A 23026-nucleotide genomic window follows, 5' to 3' on the forward strand; every position below is an offset into this window, starting at 1 on the left:
GCTTGTGGCCCCTACCTCTGACCCCTTAATGACTTCTTCCATCTGAAGAGGGCTTAGGGCAGCTTGTTGACACAGATCACAGCTTCAGCCACTTAAGAAGAAAAACAGGGACAGACCACTGAGCCTCCATGCCGGCTCTGGCTCCGGCTCCCACAGGGACTAGCTAGCTTCTCCATCACAACCACCACCACTTCTCACACAGGCAGATGAATCACAGCTGGCAGGACCACACAGTAAATTCATTTGGAGCATTCCGAGAATCATATATTCTAGTATGCACAACCTAGGGGTTGCTGAGAGAGAGTGCTTAGCTCTTACAGACGGTTTATCATAGAGGAGCAAACCTGAGGGGAAGTACCTCTCTCTCTCTCTTTCTCTCTCTCTCTTCTCTCTCTCTCTCTCTCTCTCTCTCTCTCTCTCTCTCTCTCTCTCTGGCTCTCTTGTTCTGTAGTTTGTCCTCTCCATATCGTCCTCATCTGTGTTTTTCCCTCCAGGTGTGGTTCAGCAACAGAAGGGCCAGATGGCGCAAGCAGGCAGGAGCCAATCAGCTGGCTGCCTTCAACCACCTGTTACCTGGAGGCTTCCCGCCCACGGGGATGCCCAGTCTACCTACCTACCAGCTACCTGAGTCCTCGTACCCCGGCACTACACTGTCACAGGGTAAGACACGTACACACACATTCGCACACACTCACACACAAGCCTCCACATCTGCTTATCCCTGAGGCTGTTTCAGGTTCAAATGTTTGTTTATATGGTTGTGTTTTCATCTTATCTAGGTAGCACTTGAGCCATCATATAGCAGTTATATGCTCCGTATAGGATCCATACAGGCAGTCGTTAAGTCTTTGTTACATGATGACAGGGAAACAGCCTAAGGTTTTGTCGGAGTTTGCTACCAATTACAAGAGCAGAATATTTCTTACTGACATAAAGCACATGAAAAAGAGACACATGGTGTCTGAGGCACAAGCCACTAAAACATTACAATTTCAAAAGGTATTTTTTGAGTAATTTTCAAATACAACATTTGTATCTCTTTTAGTGGTTAGTTTTGGGGCATAAGTCTCTAAAGGCTGGGGTGTGTAAATCATTTTTCAGGGTTGTGAACAAGGCTGAACTTTATGTGTGCAGTGTATTTGGTTGTGGTTCTCTTGTCTCACATCCTCACTCAGTGTTGTTGTTATTGGTTCAGATGGCAGCAGTACGTTGCATCGGCCCCAGCCCCTGCCTCCGTCCTCAATGCACCAGGGAGGACTCTCTGATGGCAGCTCCGCCTACGGCCTCTCGTCCAATCGCCACAGCTTCTCCAGCTACTCAGACAGCTTCATGAGCCAATCAGCGGCCAGCAATCACATGAACCCGGTCAGCAACGGCCTCTCCCCACAGGTCAGTTCAAGGCCAAGGGCACGTCTCCCTATTTCTTCCGTCTCACCTCTTTTGATGAATGAATGATCGAATGACATTTTCTTTGTCTATAAAATCGCCTGTTGGCAACCCATCTCTTACGGGATTAATTGACACATAAACAAACATTACAATGATTCACAGTGATAATTCACGTTGATAATTCTTCCGGTGTTCTGCGCAGTGTGAATATAATGGGTGAAAAAAAATCCCTACATTTTAGTAGATAAGGTTATCCAAGCAGTAACAATAATTGATGTGTACCATAAGCCATGGCCGTGGGTTGTTTTGGGTTGGGGGTGCTGAGGAGTATTTATCTCCGCTAATACAGGACTAATACAGGACTAATAAAGGACCAGTTCACAAATTTTGTGGTATATTGTTATTTTCATAATTTTTTCCACTTATGGTTGTATTTCTTTATTTTTATCAGGGGGTATTGCAGCACCCTCAGCACCCTCACTTCCTGAGGCCTTGCCGTAAGCTACAAAAAGTTACATTTTTACAAAAGAAATCTGATATAGACATGGTATTACCATCTGACCATTGAAATGATTCAATGACCCAAGGTTTAAATGATGTATATAATTGCAATTTGCTGAACCAGAAGCAACTAATAAGTAATACTGTATGTCGATCCATGGTATTTTCTTCTAGCTTCTAAAGCTCTGGGTTTTCATTGGCTCATGTAAATTGCTATAATGTTAAAACAATTGGATTAACATCAACAAATTAAAAGTAATCTTGATAGAGGCACATCTGCTCCAAAACAGCAGTTTCCACTTTCCTGGGACACCAAAATCTTACTCAGAACATGAGAAACACATGTGAATAAAATAATTAGCTAAAGCTTAGAAATGTAGGCGCTAAATCTTCTACAAGTAATTGTTTGGAGTTGGTAGATCTTAGTACTATGTTATTCCATTCATCTTGTATCACTGTTCTTCAGCTCCCAGCCTGTACTGTGTCTATCTGTAGCTACAGAGCTACTGTAGGCTTGTAGAGGAGGGGCTGTGAATGTGTGGGTGGCTGTGTAGGGCTACTCTGCTGCCCTCCATGGCCTCCTAACCCTCCCAGTCATGCTGCTTCCCCTTCCCTCCTCTCCTCTCCTCTCTGCTCGGCCCTCCACACACAGTGAAAATACTGTGGAGCATTAGGCAGAGTAATTAGATGCGCTGCTGTCCTAATTGGGGTTTGAATCAATAGGAGGCATTAGATTCCCCTCTAACCGAGCAATCCTCTTCTGTCATATAAAATGCAATTGCCTTGCCTGTGTGTGTGTGTGTGTGTGTGTGTGTGTGTGTGTGTGCGTGCGTGCGTGCGTGCGTGCGTGCGTGCGTGCGTGCGTGCGTGCGTCTGTGTCTGTGTCTGTGTGTTTGGTTTTACTATCCTTGTGGGGACCAGAAGTCCTCACAAAGATAGTTAAACAAGGAACATTTGTGGGGACATTTCGCCATTCCCCACAAGGAAAAAGGCAATTTCAAGCTTAGGGGTTAGGTTTAGGGTTAGGGTTAGAATTAGGTTTAGGGGTTAGGGTTAGGGTTAGGAGTTAGGTTAGCGGTTAGCGATTAAGGTTAGGGTTACGGTTTAGGGTTAGGTTTAGGGTTAGGTTTAGGGTTAGGTTTAGGGTTAGTGGTTAGTAAAAATGATTTTTAATGGGAATCAATTGTTTTGTCCCTAAAAGGATAGTAAAACAAACGTGTGTTTGGTGTGTTTCTGAAAAGCTGGGGATTCCATGTTATCCTCTTTGGGCACCTCCACTAATAAGCATTTAAAACACTACTCTATGGGAGGGGTTGAGCCTTATGTAGCACAGAATGGGAAACATTTGTAGTGATGCAAATCGTGTCTGAGAAGTGAGTTATACACAATTACCCATCAATACTGGCCAGTCTTGCCCACCCTCGCCAACAAGATGTGGTTAACAAGCAGAAAATAAGATTGAAATGGTGTGTAAAGAGTTGAAAATGAATTTCAATGCTGCATTTGTCCACAATTACCCCCTCGTTCAGACGTGTTTTATTAGGATTTTTTTCTTCTTCAAATATTTCTCAAAGCAGATTGGAAACATTCTTGGTATTACCCCTCTTTCTTCAGAGAATAAATAATTAAGGATTTTGGTGACAAAACAGAGATTTTCTCTCCTGCTGGAGCGTCGGAGGATAACATGGAGGCTCACAGCGTGTTTGATTGTTAATCATGGCACAGGGGCTTTAAGTGCTAATGCTCTCACTGCAGACCTGCAGAAAACACCAGGAACATGGAATGCTTTTTCCATTAATGGCTCTCCAGTACTTAATACGGGCTGACGATACAGCAGCTCTCTCCCTTTCTTCCTAGGCATTCCACTATGTGTTTGGATAATACATGTTTCCTGTTTAGCACTGGGGATTAGGACCTTGGATAATCGTAGAAACAGGATTTTCAATATTCAATTAGTCTATAAAGTGGGTCTGAATTTTTAAAAATATTGAACCAGAAGAAAATATATTTTTGTAGTTAATTTTAAGCTAAATGTGAGTTATTGTATTGTATTAGTTGTTATATTTGTGGTGAAGTAAATAGTATTTAGCAGTGATGTTTATAACAGGAAAACATGTGGCTTTTCTATCACTCTTTCACTGTGGGGAGATGGATGTTCTCTGACAGAGGAATCAGAGTTCACACTCCCTCAATGTCCTGCTGATGTAGTAAGTGCTCACACACACACACACACACACACACACACACACACACACACACACACACACACACACACACACACACACACAAACAAATCTACCACCACACACACATACAAACACACAACTCAGCCTGTCTAACTCTATCTATCTGTAGTTTAATAGATGTCGTGTCCAGTTCATTCAGGCAACTCATCTGGAATGTTAGAGATTTGTTGTTGACATAGATTTAGTTTGACATAGATTGAGACTGTGATTTTTTTATTAGGTTGTTTATATACTGTATGTTTTCACTATCCTGTCTTCCTCTCCTCTATGTAATGGAAAAACTATACAAATAGACTCTCCATCATGATGGAAATGAGAATTTTATATTGTGGTTTTTCAGACAGCATCTGTCCGGAGGTGCCTGTGTGTTGGTATGTGTGAGCTATTTTCTCTAGTGTCTGGTATTGATGGGCTACCCTTTACTGGTAAAGATTGACAAAAATTCTGTGATTCCCAGTAAATGGGCTGCGGTGGCCAACTGCCAAGTTTATAATGGAATCCTGCTGCGTTCAGCATTGCCGACAGGTCCTCGCACCCATCCCAATCCCATAACCTTTCCCGACAGCGCACATTTTCCCATTACGGCCGCTGGAAAAGCCATCCGCACCGGCACTGGGGTTGTTGTCGTGTGGGATATAAATTTGGTTGGTTTGCGAGAGAGAGGCGCAAGCTATGTCAGGGGTGGGGAGGTGGGTTAAGCTGTCCTTGGCTGGGCTAGAGGTATGAGCACAGAGATGTTGTATTGGTCCTGTTTCATCTAGTGTCACAGCAGGTGTTGGATAGAGGAAAGTCCAGGAGTATGAGGTGGAGGCAGGGAGCAGAAATATCAGCAGTGGCTGAAAACATTATTATTGCTTTTTTGATGGAGAAATATTTCTGTGTGTCAATCAACTGGCACTCTTTTGGTTTGAAGACCTGATAGGATTTCTTTCACAACAGATATTTCCCAAACTAATTTCTGAAACATTGTATTTTAGAAGTCTAAATGACCCTAAATACACACAATAGCTAGGTTTCCATCCAATTGGTGAATATTCTTAAATCATTTATATCTAAAAAATCTGCATTTTCCCACCCTGAGATGTTTCCCTCAAATGAAATAGTTGCAGATGAGAAACTGTTTGTGATGACGAAGTGCACATATAATAACTTTGCTTTTAAATTCCCATGGATCTAATAAAAAATGCAAGTTAAATGGGTTTCCATCGCATTATTCCACTCACAAAAAATGTTGCGTTATATAGCAAGTGTGTCTACTCTTGTATTGCTACGTGCTCTCTAGCCAACAGCTCTATCTGCACACTGTTGGCTAGAGAGCACCTGATCAGATTATTATTATGGAAAAAAGGGCCAGATTATTTTGATTTGTCATCTACATTACTTGCATAAAACAGTTGGATGGAAACTTGGATAGTGACATATAAACAACTAGTTGTTTCAAGATACATATACAAATCTGTGCTTTTGTCTCCGTAACCAAGTTTTCCATGCTGTGACGAAAGCTTCTGTTGCGATTCCTTTCACAGTGCCTTAAATAACAGTAATTGGGCAAATAGTTAAGGCATGCGATTGAAGAACTCATTACCAACAATTTAGCTCGACACATGTCCTTCTCTCTGCTCTCCATTCCTTAAAAACAAAATTACTTAGAGCACAATAAATACAATTGTACATTTGTCCTAATAAAATGTAGCCTTGCGTTTGTTCTAATTGTTCCAAGTTCGAACAGTTGATCTGTTACACATTTTAAGCACAGGTAGTTGCATTGTATTTACAGAGCCTGCAGTACCTGGTTATGGCATGGTGAAACAGCAGCACTGTAAAAGGAAACATATCCAAAGGTGGTCTACATCCTCCCCAGAAATAATGTCAGGTCATATACAACTCTATGGCCACTATCTTCAAATAAGCCTTTGAAGCCCTGGTTATTCTTGGGAGATGTGTTTTTTGGCAGCCTTTTTGGCTAAATTCCTTTTTATTGCATGACAGGGACACCTGCTGGGAGAGGGGAGAAAACAACTGCTGCTCATGAGGCTCCAGCAGTACCAAGAGCTAGAGTTGGAGTTTGTGTTCAAACCCTACAAGGGAAGAAGCCCTCTTTAATGAAATACAAACATTGCAACGTTTTTAGACAAATCCCAGGGATATTGAAGTTGAGGATAACACACAGAGGGACACGATGCATTGTCTCAGAGTGAAATAACATAAATACATGTAGGAAAAAACGGCTACAAGTCAGTCTATCAACCACACTCAGGTGTACTGGGCTGTTGATCATAGCACATCTTAAAACCACATTTCTGTACCTCCAACAATTATTACTGTGAATAAATGATGAATAGACATTTTGGACCTTTTTGATTAAACCTGGAATGGATCAAACAGGTCCACACACAAGAGAACTGATAGGGAAAAATACAACTATTAAACATGACATCAAATTCAAGGCTTCTATGTGTTAGGAAGGAGTCTGAGCAATAGCTTGAAAAAAATAACCTACAGTAGCAGTCCAAAGTTTGGTCACACCTACTCATTCCATGGTTTTTCTTTATTTTCACTATTTTCTACATTGTAGAATAATAGTGAAGACATCAAAACTATGAAATAACACATATGGAATCATGTAGTAACCAAAAAAGTGTTAAACAAGTTAAACAAATCTAAATATTTTTTATATTTTAGATTATTCAAAGTAGCCACCTTTAGCCTTGATGACAGCTTTGCACACTCTTGACATTCTCTCAACCAGCTTCACATGGAATGCTTATCCAACAGTCTTCAAGGAGTTCCCACATATGCTGAGCACTTGTTGGCTGCTTTCCCTTCATTCTGCGGTCCAACTCACCCCAAACCATCTCATTTGGGTTGAGGTTGGGTGATTGTGGGGCCAGGTCATCTGATGCAGCACTCCATCGCTCTCCTTTTTGGTCAAATAGCCCTTACACTGCCTGGAGGTGTGTTGGGTCAATGTCCTGTTGAAAAACAAATAATAGTCCCACTAAGCGCAAACCAGATGGGATGGCATATCGTTGCCGAATGCTGTTAAGTCTGCCTTGAATTCTAAATAAATCACTGACACTGTCACCAGCAAAGCACCCCCACACTATCACACCTCCTCCGCCCTGCTTCACGGTGGGAACCACACATGCGGAGATCATTCGTTCACCTACTCTGCGTCTCACAAAGACACAGCGGTAGGAACCAAATATCCCAAATTTGGACTCAGTTGATGTTGAGATGTGTCTGTTACTTGAACTCTGTGAAGCATTTATTTGGGATGCAATTTCTGAGGCTGGTAACTCTAATGAACTTATCCTCTTCAGCAGAAGTAACTCTGGGCCTTCCTTTCCTGTCGTGGTCCTCATGAGAGACAGTTTCATCATAGCGCTTGACGGAGTTTGCGACTGCGCTTGAAGAAACTTCCAAAGTTCTTTACATTTTCCGGAATGACTTACCTTCATGTCTTAAAGTAATGATGGACTGTCATTTCTCTTTGCTTATTTGAGCTGTTCTTTCCATAATATGGACTTGGTATTTTATCAAATAGGGTTATCTTCTGTATACCACCCTACCTTGTCACAACACAACTGATTGACTCAAACACATTAAGAAGGAAAGAAATTCCACAAATAAACTTTTAACATGGCACACTTGTTAATAGAAATGCATTCCAGGCGACTACCTCATGAAGCTGTTTGAGAGAATTCCAAGAGTGTGCAAAGCTGTCATCAAGGCTAAGGATGGCTACTTTGAAGAATCTCAAATATAAAATATATTTAGATTTGTTTAAACCATTTTTGGTTATTACATTATAGCATATATGTTATTTCATAGTTTTGATGTCTTCACTATTATTCTACAATGTAGAAAATAGAAAATAAGAAAAACCTTGGAATGAGTAGGTCTGTCCAAACTTTTGACTGGTGCTGGATGTTGGATAATAAATCATGGTAGTAAGTTAACTCTCCATTTTTCTCTGTCCTGGAAGTGATGTGTGTTTTGGAGTGAGAGGGACCATGGATGCCATGTGTGAGGAGAGCCTGTGGTGCTATGGAAGTGGGCTGGGCCTACACACACACACGCACGCACGCACGCACGCACACACACACACACACACACACACACACACACACACACACACACACACACACACACACACATACACACAGGGGATCAGAGACAGGCAGAGCTGCTCTCACCCCTGCCTCCCTTTGATCTGTGTCCCCAGGCCTGCCTGGCTACCCGCGCTGCTCTGCACCGCACCACGCACGCTGACACCACGCTATGCTCGCCTCGCTAGCGACTCCCCACAACTGTCTGACATAGATAAGCCAGGGGAGACTCCAAGCTGCCGCTGCCGCTCTTCTCTTCCATTAGCGAGCACACTGACGCTTCTTTAAAAAACGGGATGAATTCCATTTCAGACGACAACACTAGTCGTTGCCAAAAAGAGGGAAAGGGAAAATATAGGAACAATCTAGAGGCTCTGGCTCCATTCCTCCCCCCTCTCTGACTTCTAACAACACATCCTGCACCTGAATACCAATGAGAGAGGGAGATTCATGTAGTCCCCCACATTATTAAAAGTTGGGCATTAAGCCTCTCACCGGGCACCATGTCAGCTGGCAAGCTCTTCTGACAACTAATCAAAGGGGATGAACACATAGCCTGCATTCATAGCTCAGCCTCTCGCAGAGCAAGAGTGGGAATACATAGACGTTAATTAGAACTCCCATTAAAACAAATACTGTTTCAATTTGGCAAGTATAAAAAAAATATATAAGTGGCTTTCAAAAAAAAATAGAAAAAATAAGACCTGCTCTTGGCAGCTGCCAAGAAAATCAAGGGAGTGTAAATCATATCCACTGGCTATATGTTTCTGCATAGATTATTAGGGCTTGCTGCCTGTTTAACACTTCTGAACTCAGAGGAAAGGATTGCTGGTGTCACAAACATACACACATTGGCAATATGGGGCTTTTGACTGTATGTATCTAATTTAAATAGCATTTTTATTGTCTGCCAAGATTGAATAGGGTTTAGGTGCCTTTAGTGTGTGTATGTTAAATGATGTAAGGGCAAAAGTTTTTCCTAAACAGGCTTTTGATTTCTTAACCAGTTAGTGGGCTCTCTGTGGTTGGTTCCATGCCTGTGTTCTCTATCGCTCAACCTCTAACCCCGCTAGAACAGCTAAGATAAAACAATACGCTCTTTGCCTTCTTGTTTAACATAAATATCTCTGGATGTGGTTTTTATCTATTTTTCACCTACCAACCTGTCTCCTTTTTTTTGGCAACTCCTGCTAATAGTAGGTCTATTATCTATCGCTCTCTCTCACTCTCTGGCTGTCTCTCTCCCTCACTCTCTCTTTCTCTCCGTCACTCTCTCTCCCCCTGGTGAGGCAGCTCTACTCCCCGCGCCCAGATGAAAGGCTATGGCGACAATAAAAATGCTATTTAAATGCAATGGTGTTTGTGGGTAAAAGATATTTCCTGCAGAAAGTGAGCTGCTGTATCCTGATAAATAGTCAATATAAGGGAATGCGATTTACATTTATCTTGGAGAGGCAGCCAATATACATTTCAGTAAATCCTAGAAGATTTAAGTAGGAAATGACTGAGACTGATTCACATGCTGTGTGTCCCACGCAGACAAAATGCCTATACGATTGAGAATGGTATTGCCTTTATTAAAGTATAGGCACATACATCAATCCTATCTTGAATACCAATTACACACAGGCGTACACTGTGAAACATGCTCAAGACGTTTTTATTCCATAGATTTGTTGCATTATTTTCCATCGCTTAACAATGTTTTTTGCTTCTTCTACTTACTTGCTTCTTCTACTTATTATTATGATTATGATTATTATGATTATTATTATCGACATCATCATCATCATCAATATTTTGTTTGTTATTATAATTATAATAATTATTATTATTTATTATTAGTATTATGCAGTCTCATACCTTCCATTTGTTGGGGCAGGAAAGGAGGCAGGTGAAGTGTGTGGTGTGTGAGGCATGCGCAGTGTGACCTCTGTTGGAGGGGTCAGGGGGTGGCAGAGTCAACCTGCCCTGCTAGCTGTCCGTCTGGAGGTTTGGGATGTTGTCTGGCTGCATGTGTTTCCTGTTAGTTCCAGATGCCACTCTGACAGGTGCATGGATGTGATTAATACCTCTCTGGTCATCTCCCTCTCTCTCCCTCTCTCTCCCTCTCTCTCTCTCTCTCTCTCTCTCTCTCTCTCTCTCTCTCTCTCTCTCCCTCTCTCTCTCTCCCTCCCTCCCTCCCTCTCTTTCTCTTTCTTCCTCTCTCTCTTTCTGAGTCCTTCATTGGCACACTATCCCTGTTGCTCCCCTCCCCCTCCCCCAGTCTAACCCTATGGTGCTCAGTGGAGAGATAGACCTAATCCAACACACCACCCACATATCTCAGCTTCCCACCAAAGTGAAATGGAGCCCAGTATTGCTCAGTGTTATATTTTACAGCATCTTTAGAACATTATTCTGATAACCTTGGACATCAAAGCATATTTGTTTCAAGCTTAAAACAAAAATATAATTTTGTTACTTAAGATATTTTTGTAAACATCACATAGAATGTTTCTCTCTCTCTCTCTCTCTCTCTCTCTCTCTCTCTCTCTCTCTCTCTCTCTCTCACTCTCTCTCTCTCACTCACTAACTCACTCACTCACTCACTCACTCACTCACTCACTCTCTCTCGCTCTCTTTCTCTCTCTCACTCTCACTCTCTCTCTCTCTTTCCCTCTCTCACTCACTCACTCACTCACTCACTCACTCACTCACTCACTCACTCACTCACTCACTCTCTCTCTCTCTCTCTCTCGCTCTCTCTCTCTCACTCGCTCTCTCGCTCTTCCTCTCCCTCTCTTTCTCCCTTTCTCTCTCTTCCTCTTTCTCGTGGGCCAGTAAAATGAGAATGTGTGATGTGGTTGGGTCCCCAGCTGGTTGTCTGGAGCTGCAGCCCACTCCTCTCAGTCTCCAGCTGAGAGCTATTTCACTATTTATTTACATGTAATTATGGCTATGAGGTGCAAACATTAACACTGTCAAGAACAATTTGACCTGACATTTTTCACTAGGCCTGGCCCCTGCTGTTTTTAGCAAACAAACCCCCCCCAGCTCCCCCCAACTTCCCCGCTCCCCGATACGCCTCTCTGTCCTCTCCGAGCTGCACCCTCCCTCATACACACAGCCCTGCCTCACTGAAACCACTCTGCTGGAATCAGAAAATCTGCCGTTTAATTTGGCAGAGACGGTGGTGCGAGGTGAGGAGAGTTGCAGTGTGTGTGTGAGTGTGTGTGTCTGTGTGTGTGTGTGTGTGCGTGTGTGCGTGCGTGTGTGTGTGTGTGTGCGTGTGTGTGTGTGCGTGCGCGCATTTGTGTATTGGAGGGGGTTGCTCTTGTTCCTGGTGGCTGAATCCATCCCACAGTAACTCAAGCATATCACTAGCAGAGAATAGAGGATTGCTCCCCACACGTTCTCCAATTGCAGCCCAATAGACGGCATATTAACCTCTGTTTAGTGAGGGGCCCTGCATGCACTGTTGGATGTTTAGGAGGGAGGGAGACCTTTCTCTGGCTAGTAGCAGGCAGCTGTGCTCCATTGAACACAGGGTTAGAGAAGACGGGTGGGAGCCGGGGAAGGAGTCAGGGAAGAAAATGCATTTTGTCAAAACTATTATTCTCCAATTACATTTTATGAAACATTTTGGAATTAGTATTTATTTAAGATCATGTGGAATTTCATTTGATATTGTGTGTGTTTAGGTCTCGAGTTTAGCTGTTAGATAAAATAGTGCAGTTCAGTGTTTGTGGGGAGAAGTGTTAGAGAGCAGAGTTGAGAGACTGGGGGACACTGTGGTAGTATGGCTAACATGTTGTGAGAAGTGACAGCTTGTTCCAATGCCCGCTAATCGTCCTCATCTGTGCCTAGCTTGTCAATGCCCAGATTCTGTCAGTGCCAATCAGGCACTTAATTGAACACAATTAACCCCCCCCCTCCGCCCGTACAACCCACATGCTTCAAAAACCTATTTCTCTCTCTCCAGTTCCCATCCTCCCTCTCACCCTCTCTTCATCCTGTCTCTGTCTCTCCTCGTCCCATAGCATTGGTGGCGGAAGACACTTTTCACTTTTGATTAACGTGCCGCGGCCAATTAATGCACTGACTCACAGGCCAGGGCCCGTCATCTGCTGCCTGCCACCAACACGTCTGTCTGCGGCACGGCCCCACACAGCTCCCCTACCACTGCCATCACCTCTACCGTGACCAAAATGCTCTAATTCAATTTATGCAATCGCTGTTATTTTTAAATAGTCATTATGTCTGCTCAGATGAGGGGCCTTACTGCCCGCTGGGCTGTTCCTCTCATGTGAGAAGGAGGGCTGAGGGGGAGGGGGAGTGTGGGTGGACTTGGGGTTGCACTGGTCCATTGACTCTTTAGAAAAACTCAATCTTTTCTTTTTTAATTCTCTTTCCTAGTTGATTTCAAAATGAAGAAATTGATGCTGTTGTTTATTTGATTTGTGCATAATCATTTTACCCTGCATCCTTCGATGTACAGTATCAGTAAAACGTTTCTACTAGATTTAGAGTAATATGTGCATCACATGTTTTTTTGAATCAGTTCTCAGAAATAATTTGTAAATATTCAATATTTTATATGGAATATTGCACCCAATTTTAGCCGTTGCGCAAGTTTGAATTATTTCCAATCAACCAAGAAATACCATTCAGTGTACTCATACTTCTTACCTTACAGGTCAGTAAATTCAACAATACATTTACTCTCTGTAATCACACCCTAGGACTGACATTGAAAAAAACATCTACCCAAATTTGGTGTCATCGTCATCCCTGATCTTAAGTCATTCCCAGCTGAGGCGTGTATCAGCCAGGCAGATCTGCCAAGGTGCGCAATGTTATTCTGCGCCCCTCAGATAACTTCCAGACATTTGGAGTGCTTATTTTCTCCTCTCTGCCCCAGTGACCTCTACCGAACTTAAAGGTATGTCTTGGGGGCATTCGATTTGGGCAGAACGGGAGCTATCGGTGACAGGGGAGCTAATCCAGTCTTGCGCAGATTAAGAGAAGTGTTTGTGGAGTGGGGTGTGTTGGCGAGGGCGCTGGCGCCGAGAATGGAACACAGGGCTGTCCTATCAGCTCTCCAGGCAGGCTGGCCCTCAGGCCAACTCAGTCCTACAGGAGTCTTTGTACTTCCCAAAGCCTCTCTCTCACACTCTCACTCTCTCTTTCTCTCTTCTCTCTCCTCTTCCCTCCCCCCTCTCTTTATATCTATATACTCTCTTTATATCTATATACTCTCTTTTTTATTTTCCTTATGCTGTATCACTTTCTTTCAGATGCAAAAACTTTGTCTGTGAAATATTTTTGTGAACATGAAAAAAACGTATCGTGAACATTTTCATCCATCACTAGTGCGTGTCACTGGGTGAGCAGTGAGCACAGGTGCACTCTGACCTGATGTGGTCATTCAAGGGTTAAGATGAGCATAGCACATTACATGACCGTATATACATCATGTAAGTATTGTTTAGGGATATTGCATTGATTGTGTACTTCATATATAGTGAAAATAAAGGTTAATAAATAACATTGTGACATAAGGCATCTCTTTGAAGCTGTGGCTTGAATATGTCACTGTAGGGAATTTAGTGAGTATTGTATGTAAGAAAATTATGCCATTTTTTCAATTTTTGAAAATATTGCCTTCCGCTTTCTCATTCAGTCAACTTCCTCACAGTAAGTCAAGTTATTTTATTCAGGAAGCAAATCCAACAAAGAGCAAAGGCTCGTCAAACATTTAAGTAGACAAAAAAATATAATTTGACTGTTAAGGAAATTAGCAGGGTATAAAAGAATGTATTTTTGTGTCGCAAATGCTCAATTTATTTTTCTGAAAGGATTCACATTGTATCAACTTCCAGTTCCCTGTTCACTCTGCCGCAGGGCTGGAGGGCTCAGAAGTTGAGAGAATTAATGAGTTTTTTATTATTATTTATAAAGTAATCTATCTGTATAGAGGGAGGCAGGGAACGCCCTGGAGCAGTGTCCTTTAAACTGGTCCTGGCTCACATTATCTCCTCCAACAGCCCTAGCACAAAGTCAAACAACAAACGAACACTGAGGGCGCTGTACGGAGAGCGAGAGGGAGAGGGAGGAAGGGGTGTAGTGGAGGACATTTCTGAAAGGGAGTGAGGGTGTTAAGTGTGTATTGAGTGGTGTTGTTCTGGAGCAGAGCAGGTCTAAAGGCCTGTTGAGGGTGTGTTTTACACCCTGCAGCTGATACTCAGCATCAGCCATATCTCCACCCACATCAGATCATAGGGGAAAGTGGTGAAATGACATTGATTTTTATTTAGCTGTGTGAAAGCAGTAGGACATTACAGATAGCGAATATGAACCCAGGCTCAATTGAGGAGCTTACCTTTCCCCCCTCCAGCATCAGTTAACCAAAACCTTCTGAACAATTTTAGGAAGGGCATCTCAAGGATACAACCGTCCAGACAATAGTGTCTTTTTACAAACTTTTTTGCAATCTTGTGGAAAAAAAATAATTATAACATTGTCCATGAAAAGTGGCCATCTCTGTTGAGGAACTGGTGAAATCTATGAATAGTAATTAGGCTCAATTTAGCACAGCCCCTGATTGCTGGCCATTTTATTATTTAATGTTTAAATAAGGAAGCGATGTAATCAAGCTTCAATTAACTGATGACTATATCTGGCACCACCCCCTCCAGCTGTCTCCCTGGACCCCCAACTAGCACTTCCTCACACCCAGTCACATGACCAGCACAGCACAGTACACCACAACACAACACAGCCCAGCCCAGCACAGCAGGGTATAGGAGGTTCCACACTGAGAAGGAGTCTGTTTTCCAGCTCCAGTCCATATATGAGAGAGCGTCCCATGTGTCCTGCATGCAGAGAGCCATAAATCTCCCTCTTATGGATACATGTCACATGTTCTGTCTGAATAAGTTGTGGGGCTGGTGGATGGTGGGGGGTTTCCATCCTGATAGAATTAACATGAGGAAATCACTAAACAGCCTTTATGTCTGATGTGCCTCAAGTGCTTCATATTTCCTCAGAGACAGTTTTTGCAGAATAGGATTAATTTGTGGAATAAGATCCATTTTCCCTATCCGGTGTGTGTGTCTGGCTATGGATTGCTGAGCAGTAGGGCTGCGTATGTATGAGGTGAAGAGGTTCTACAGTATAATGGTTGCTTGGATGTCCACTCTGGAGATTGACTGGAGCCCTGTCCTTCTGTAGGATATTTTGCACCACAGCATCAGCTCTGTGAACTGTGTTTAAACCTTTTGTGTGTGTGTGTGTGTGTGTGTGTGTGTGTGTGTGTGTGTGTGTGTGTGTGTGTGTGTGTGTGTGTGTGTGTGTGTGTGTGTGTGTGTGTGTGTGTGTGTGTGTGTGTGTGTGTGTGTGTGTGTTTAACCACCTCCATGATGGGCTAATTGGTTTAGCAGCCAAAGCGCCAAAGGCCAGCCCAGCGTAACGAGACAACGTGAACCTGATGTTGGGGAGGATGCTTCCATGCAATATAAGGGAAGCATGTGTGGGACCATTTCCCCCATTCACAATCTCCCCGGCCCTTTCTAGTTTTATAAAAAGGGACATTATAGTCCAATTCTAACGTTTCAATTTAGGCCAGAAGCTCAGTAGAAACCTCCATCTGCATTGCATTGTGGCGATGGTCTGTGCCTCTTGTCTCATGGAGGTAATCATATCCATACCACAAGTGTATTATTTGTTAACTCATCATTGCATATTAGATGAGATTACCGAGTATTGAAATAAATGCACTCATGCTGTATAAATAACACCCCTAATACTTACCCTAGCCATAACCCTAACTCATACTAGCAGTAGGCCCTTCAGTGAGGCTAGTGGAGACTATTTCTGTGGGGATGTGATCTAAGAGGATCGTTTACTGCTTCCAACTTCATTACTATTCATGAGATGGCTAGGCTAGGGGCTGGGGATTAGGGAGTCCCTCAGTGCTTGTTGTGATGTAGGCCTCAGGCCTCCTCCAACCTCCAGGCTCTGGGACATAGAGGTTCTGTCTGTCAGTGGCTCTATTATCACTCTAAGACCCTTCTGTCCCCACACTGTCCCCACACTGTCTCTGCGTTTAACACTGAACTCACTGGCACCACTAATAGAACAGTCTTTTTGTTTCTTCCCCTCTCTCACCCCATCTCCCTCTCTCATCCCATCTCTCTCTCTCACCCCATCTCCCTCCCTCACCCCATCTCCCTCTCTCATCCCATCTCCCTCTCTCACCCCATCTCCCTTCCTCACCTCATCTCCCTCCCTCACCCCATCTCCCTCTCTCACCCCATCTCCCTCCCTCACCCCATCTCCCTCTCTCACCCCATCTCCCTCTCTCACCCCATCTCCCTACATCCCTACATCTCCCTCCCTCACCCCATCTCCCTCTCTCACCCCATCTCCCTCTCTCACCCCATCTCCTTCTCTCACCCCATCTCCCTCTCTCACCCCATCTCCCTACATCCCTACATCTCCCTCCCTCACCCCATCTCCCTCCCTCACCCCATCTCCCTCTCTCACCCCATCTCCCTCCCTCACCCCATCTCCCTCTCTCACCCCATCTCCCTCCCTCACCCCATCTCCCTCTCTCACCCCATCTCCCTACATCCCTACATCTCCCTCTCTCACCCCATCTCCCTCTCTCACCCCATCTCCCTCTCTCACCCCATCTTCCTCTCTCACCCATCTCCCTACATCCCTACATCTCTCTCCCTCACCCCATATCCCTCTCTCACCCCATCTCCCTCTCTCACCCCATCTCCCTCTCTCACCCCATCTCCCTCTCTCACCCCATCTCCCTCCCTCACCCCATCTCCCTCTCTCACCCCATCTCCCTCTCTCACCCCATCTCCCTCTCTCACCCCATCTCCCTCTCTCACCCCATCTCCCTCTCTCACCCCATCTCCCTCCCTCACCCCATCTCCCTCTCTCACCCCATCTCCCTCCCTCACCCCATCTCCCTCCCTCACCCCATCTCCCTCTCTCCACATCTCCCTCTCTCACCCCATCTCCCTCTCTCACCCCATATCCCTCCCTCACCCCATCTCCCTCTCTCACCCCATCTCCCTCCCTCACCCCATCTCCCTCCCTCACCCCATCTCCCTCTCTCCACATCTCCCTCTCTCACCCCATCTCCCTCTCTCACCCCATCTCCCTCTCTCCACATCTCCCTCTCTCACCCCATCTCCCTCTCTCACCCCATCTCCCTCTCTCACCCCATCGCCCTACATCTCGCACCTTTCATTTTTCCCCCTTTTTTTGTTGGTCCATGTTTCAAGGTTAAAAGACTGTTTTTTAAGATGCCTCTGTACAACTCAATAGTGCAGTCACTCAATCTCATCCATGTGTTATTTAGTACCCTAGCCTTTCTAACTCCCCCTCTGTCTCCTCTCTGCCCTCTCTCCCCAGGTGATGAGCATCCTGAGTAACCCCAACGCGGTGCCCTCCCAGTCCCAGCATGACTTCTCCATCTCCCCCCTCCATGGCAGCCTGGAGTCCTCCAACCCCATCTCAGCCAGCTGCAGCCAGCGCTCTGACTCCATCAAGGGGGTGGACAGCCTGGCTTCCTCCCAGTCCTACTGCCCCCCCACCTACAGCGCCACCAGCTACAGTGTGGACCCTGTCACCGCTGGATACCAGTACAGCCAGTATGGACAGAGTAAGTACTGCATCTGCGTTTATGTGTGAATGTGAGACAGTGAGTGTGTGTGTTTGTATATGAGTGGATGTCTTTTGCCTTTCCCATCTGACCTCCTTCCAAGTCTCCTGCATGTCTTCCATCTCATATTACATGGGACCAGTGGTAGTTAGAGGAAATGGTGCCACCACCACCACCTCCCAGGCCGGGCTGCCCCCTGACCTTTGACTTCTGGTCTGTCAGAGCAGACACGTGCTCCTGATAAAGGCCTCTGATTCCCATTCGGTGCTGTCTAGCTTAGTCACACTATGCTCTGCTCTGCTTGGCTGGGAATGAGGACAGGGCCACTTCAAAGGCACTAATACACCCTGAGGGGCCACACTGTCCTCTTAGCCACCCCTTTCTCTCTCTTTCTATCTCACACACACACACACAAACAAACACACACACACACACACACCTCGGGGCAGGAAACAGGCTGATCTATTAGATTAGCATAATTATTGACTGATGCTGTCACAAGCCTTCATAAGGGGTAAACTGTAGCACACTTCCCCAGCCAGCCTCCTTTGGTCCCATGTGTATACCTGTGCGTGTTTGTTTAGGTGTGTGTGTGCGTGTGTGTCTGTGTGCGTGAGTTTGTGTGACAGTAGTGTTATCTGCAGCCAGCTTGCAGAGCAGAGAGACTGATGGCCGTGTGGATGTGATCTGATCTGTGGTTAATTAAGACAGTGATTGAGCACAGTGGCTGGCTAATGAATGGAGGAGAAAAGAGAGAGCTGCTGTCTACTGATGAAAATGATCGGGGAAGGGAAGTGTGGAGGGCATGAAATCAGAGATGCCAAGTGTAATGAAGACTGGCACACACAATACACTCTGGGACCATGCTGAGTGACAGCATGGAGACACTATGAGGTGGCACATGCCCGTGCCAAGTCTATGCCAACCTCAAACAGGGCATGGGAAAGAGATTGTTTTGTTTTCAAATTATTTCTCATTTTACTCCACTGGTTCTGTCAGAACTGATTTAGAACAGAGTCAGACAGAGAGATGAAATGAACAACAGTGACCAACATGGACATAAGGGTTGGCTGTGTGTTGTGTGTGAGTGTGTTGTGTGTGAGTGTGAGTGTGAGTGTGAGTGTGAGTGTGAGTGTGAGTGTGTGTGTGTGTGTGTGTGTGTGTGTGTGTGTGTGTGTGTGTGTGTGTGTATCCCTCACATGCAAATGTGTGAATCTTTGTGTGTCTGTTCTCTCCAGCTGCAGTTGACTACCTGGCTAAGAACGTGAGTCTGTCCACCCAGAGGAGGATGAAGCTGGGAGACCACTCTGCTGTCCTGGGACTGCTGCAGGTGGAGACGGGACAGGCCTACTGAAACACCCAGCCTCTGCCTGACTCCACCCAGTCTAAACTCAACACCCCCCTACAGTACATACACCACGCTACTGCTGCGCCCCACCCTGCAGCCCATCCACTGCACCAGCACACATTCTCTCTCTCCTCACCCAGCAGGCAGTCAGGCAGTCAGGCTGTGTAAACCTTGGCTCTGCCCCTCCCCTCTACCATCCTCACCCCTGATTGGCTCTCTCCAGACATCCCAGAGACATTGGCTCCAGCCAGCATGGAGAACAGGCCCCTGGCTGCAGTCCAGTCCACACTCAGAGCCATTTCCAAATGTACATTGACCTTGTTGTTTATAGTAGTTCACTAAGCCAATGTCATTCAAATGATAATCCCTCTTGTTTTATATCAATATTGTTTATATTATTATTGCTGTTATGATTATGATTCATGTGATTTAGTTTTTTATTCTCTTCATGGCTCTTTTTTCTGTCAGTGTGATGCTAGCAGATGACTGAGGTGATACAGTGTAGTGTGGTGCAGAGTGTGTCTGTGTGTGTGTGGATGTGTGCGTACGTTCATGCGTGTGGCGGCCCAGTCAGAGAGAGATGCTCCCATGAGAAAATACTACAGTTTACTATAGAATAATACAGTGCTTACTATCGAATTCTATAGTAAATTGTAGTATACTGTAGAATACTATACTACACACTGTAGTATCCCTCGACCATGTATAGTACTTACTATTGAATGTTGTAGTATACTGTAGAACCCCCCCCCAGACACACACACAAATCGTAATTTGTGCCACCCATAAATGGAAACCTACATGCCAAGTATAGAAAATATGTTTTGTCCCCTACAGGTTATAAAAGGGAGCAGACTCTCTGAACTACGGCTCAGACCCCAGATCTACGTACCTACCTACATACAAGGAGAAAGCTTCCACTTCTAAACTATACAGTATTCTACAGTTCCCAAAAACACAACATTTATTCATTTAGTATATACTTTTTTTCTTACTACAGTACTATAGTTATCTGTAATTTCTACAGTATACTTCAGTAAATATTACAGTAGATGCTACAGTAAAGTCCACAAAAACCCTACAGTGAATACTATAGTATTTTTACCATAGTATACAATACCTGATTGTTTCCCAGACTGCTGTTCCTCTGCCTGTTCCCTGAGCTCTAATCTTGGTAAGCGTTTTGACCTTCTCACTTTCATATACAACTTGACATTCCTAAAGAACTTGGCCACTCTGTGGGAAGTCTGGCTGGGCGGATTCTACTGGGAATTGGCAGCGGTTTGGCGGCCAATGGCTTCCCCCCTCCCAACATCTATCCCATCCTTAGCTGTACTTCATGGGGAGGAGGGCATTGTTTGTAAAAACAGGATTGGGGAAATTCATTTTTTCTGTTTAGAAATATGGACCTTGCCAATGAGGACTGAACCCCCTATCCCCCAAACCCCATCTACCACAGAACTCTATGTGACTTTAAGAGAGTAAAGGAGATTAAATGACACAAACATACTGTCAAAGCTAATTCATAATTACCGTTCTCATTACCAGCCACCTTTTATATTCTCTTATGATAATTGAGACATTTTCTAAAGGCACATGCAGCTGTTTACCACTTTGGTTTGGACCAAGTCTGCATTCCTGTGAAACATTCCTCCAGGATGGTTGAGTAACTCAAGTCACATTCCCTTTCTGCTCATGATGAGATTAAGAGTACACAAGCTGTGCCAGTCACATGCACTTTGGCAAATCAAATAATCCAGTCAATTGTGAAAGGGCACAGGTAACAGCCCTGGCTGGCCCCCTCTCTGGCTTTGACTGAATACTCCCTCCTCCTAGTCCCCTGGACATTCAACTCCTGCTTTGACCGACACACTCACAGAAATGTACTAAAACAAACAATTTTTTTTAGAATAGCAAATATGAAACATCTGTGTAGCACTCATAGTTGACATTTAACACAATCTATTTTGGGCTGAATTCTAACTTGAGATATGTTTGCATAACTCCCATTGACATCAGTGTGTGATTGTTTTGCAAAAGTTGGAGTGAGTTAGGTATGCATATTTCAAGTCAGGATTTAGTCCTTAGTCGCATATACATGGACATGATACAGTAGACGGGTAGATTGTGAATTGTTTGATTATAAAAAGTATGTTTTATACTAAAACAAGAACAATGTTTAGTGGTAGTTAAAGCAAGAGATCTGCGGAAGTCAGTGTATTTTTTATTTACTGGTTTCCTTCTGTTGTTTTTGGTTGTGTTATATTGTATTGATTTCTTTCAACAAAATGCAGTGTTTTGCGCCCAGCTAAGTAAGGAATTCTGTATATTTAATTAGGAAAAAATTCCAATAAATTTCCTCGATTTAATAATTGTATAAAAGAGGTTGAAACTCAACTGAGTGGATTTATGTTAGTAGACAGAGAGAGAGCGAGAGAGAGAGAGAGAGAGAGAGAGAGTCTCGGACCAATGTGTTTTGATGGTGACCAGATGGAACCTATTATACCACACCTGTGCAGCCAGGAGCATTGGAAGGTGTATTCCAGCACTTGATCTTATGGACTCATGATCTGAGTGCAGACCTTACCGTGGACCATACATATCTATCTGACCTCTGACCTCTCAGTGTGAAACATTGTCGAGGGGCTCAGCAGCACAGCTTTGATGCCATGAAGGATGGTGACCTCTCCTTTCTGGGAAAGAGGTTAGAATAGAATGGTGGACCGACCAGTGTGTTCTCTGGCTATGTGTGTGTGCAGCCAGGCTCCAGTGGAGGACTGAAAGTAATGACTCTGAAGCACTGAACCCAGGCTGGTCTAAAATATCTGTTTAAAAATGCCACATTATTGTGTATATAAAAAAAATGTTTTTTTAAATGCTTTTAGTGTATCAAATCCATTTCTAACACCTGCGTTAATCGACATTTGGATATTTAAATCATTATGACTCTTCCTCTCCCCACCTTCTCTCTGACCCCTAACCTGTTTACTTGCTTTATGGCATCTGTGTTTTTCTTTTTTCCCTTCCTGTTCCGCATGTGTGGATATTACCATGGTATAATTTATTCTGCTGTATGAAGTATTAGAGTAGTGGGAACTTGTATTGGTATTTACTACCTTCAGCCTGTTGGTGTGTTGACTGTAACACTGGCGTAACTGTTATCAATTAAAGCTCTAAAACAGATCCAGCGCTGTGCTTTGTCCTTTTTGAGCTTTCGCATCAAAATACAATAATACAACATAAAGTCACAATAGACTCCAAATTGGTCATTTTTTTATGTAAGAAAAATGTGTATCATGAGTATTCAGCCTGATGGGGATTCATCTGAACTTTTCACCTTTCTTTTCCCTACAATGCCCACTTGCTCTGTGTAGTGTAGTGCACACGTGTGCATACATGGACACGCGCACATGTGTATTACATTCTATGAGCTTCAGGGAACATGTCTGTTTCCATCACAGTGAGCATTGTCTGAGAGAGAGAGCAAGAGAGAGCTGAGCAGTCCCAGAAAGAGGTACACCCTGGGGGAGCTGCACAGGACTGTTGCAGAGCACAGCTGTAGGAAGTCATTCATTCTGTACATTGTCCAGCTATGATCTCCTCTCTGTCTGTCTGTCTGTCTGTCTGTCTGTCTGTCTGTCTGTCTGTCTGGCTAGGGCCCATGTGCTCTGGAATGGTGTTTGTTAATGTTTGCATACAGTCACAGCAAATCTCAGTGGTATGCTAAGAGCATTGAGGAATCTGTCCAGTGTGGCATTGGGAC

At 44.2% G+C, this 23026-nt stretch overlaps 1 protein-coding gene across 5 annotated transcripts in view; it reads left to right on the forward strand.

The window, feature by feature from the left end:
- The window catches only part of LOC139371150 (paired box protein Pax-7), a 61372-nt gene extending 38926 nt beyond the window's left edge, over positions 1-22446 (forward strand). For 3 of the 5 annotated variants that reach the window (XM_071111261.1, XM_071111258.1, XM_071111259.1), the window contains exons 6-9: positions 495-660; positions 1196-1389; positions 17666-17915; positions 19154-22446. In XM_071111261.1, coding sequence (XP_070967362.1) covers positions 495-660; positions 1196-1389; positions 17666-17915; positions 19154-19269 — 726 coding nt within the window. In that variant the 3' untranslated portion in view covers positions 19270-22446. The remainder of the gene's footprint in view (positions 1-494; positions 661-1195; positions 1390-17665; positions 17916-19153) is intronic. The other 2 variants (XM_071111263.1, XM_071111262.1) reach the window with 1 other exon arrangement.
- The last annotated feature ends 580 nt before the right edge of the window (positions 22447-23026 follow it).

The sequence above is a fragment of the Oncorhynchus clarkii genome, chromosome 17 (genome assembly GCF_045791955.1).
Source record: "Oncorhynchus clarkii lewisi isolate Uvic-CL-2024 chromosome 17, UVic_Ocla_1.0, whole genome shotgun sequence".
Classification (NCBI taxonomy): domain Eukaryota; kingdom Metazoa; phylum Chordata; class Actinopteri; order Salmoniformes; family Salmonidae; genus Oncorhynchus; species Oncorhynchus clarkii.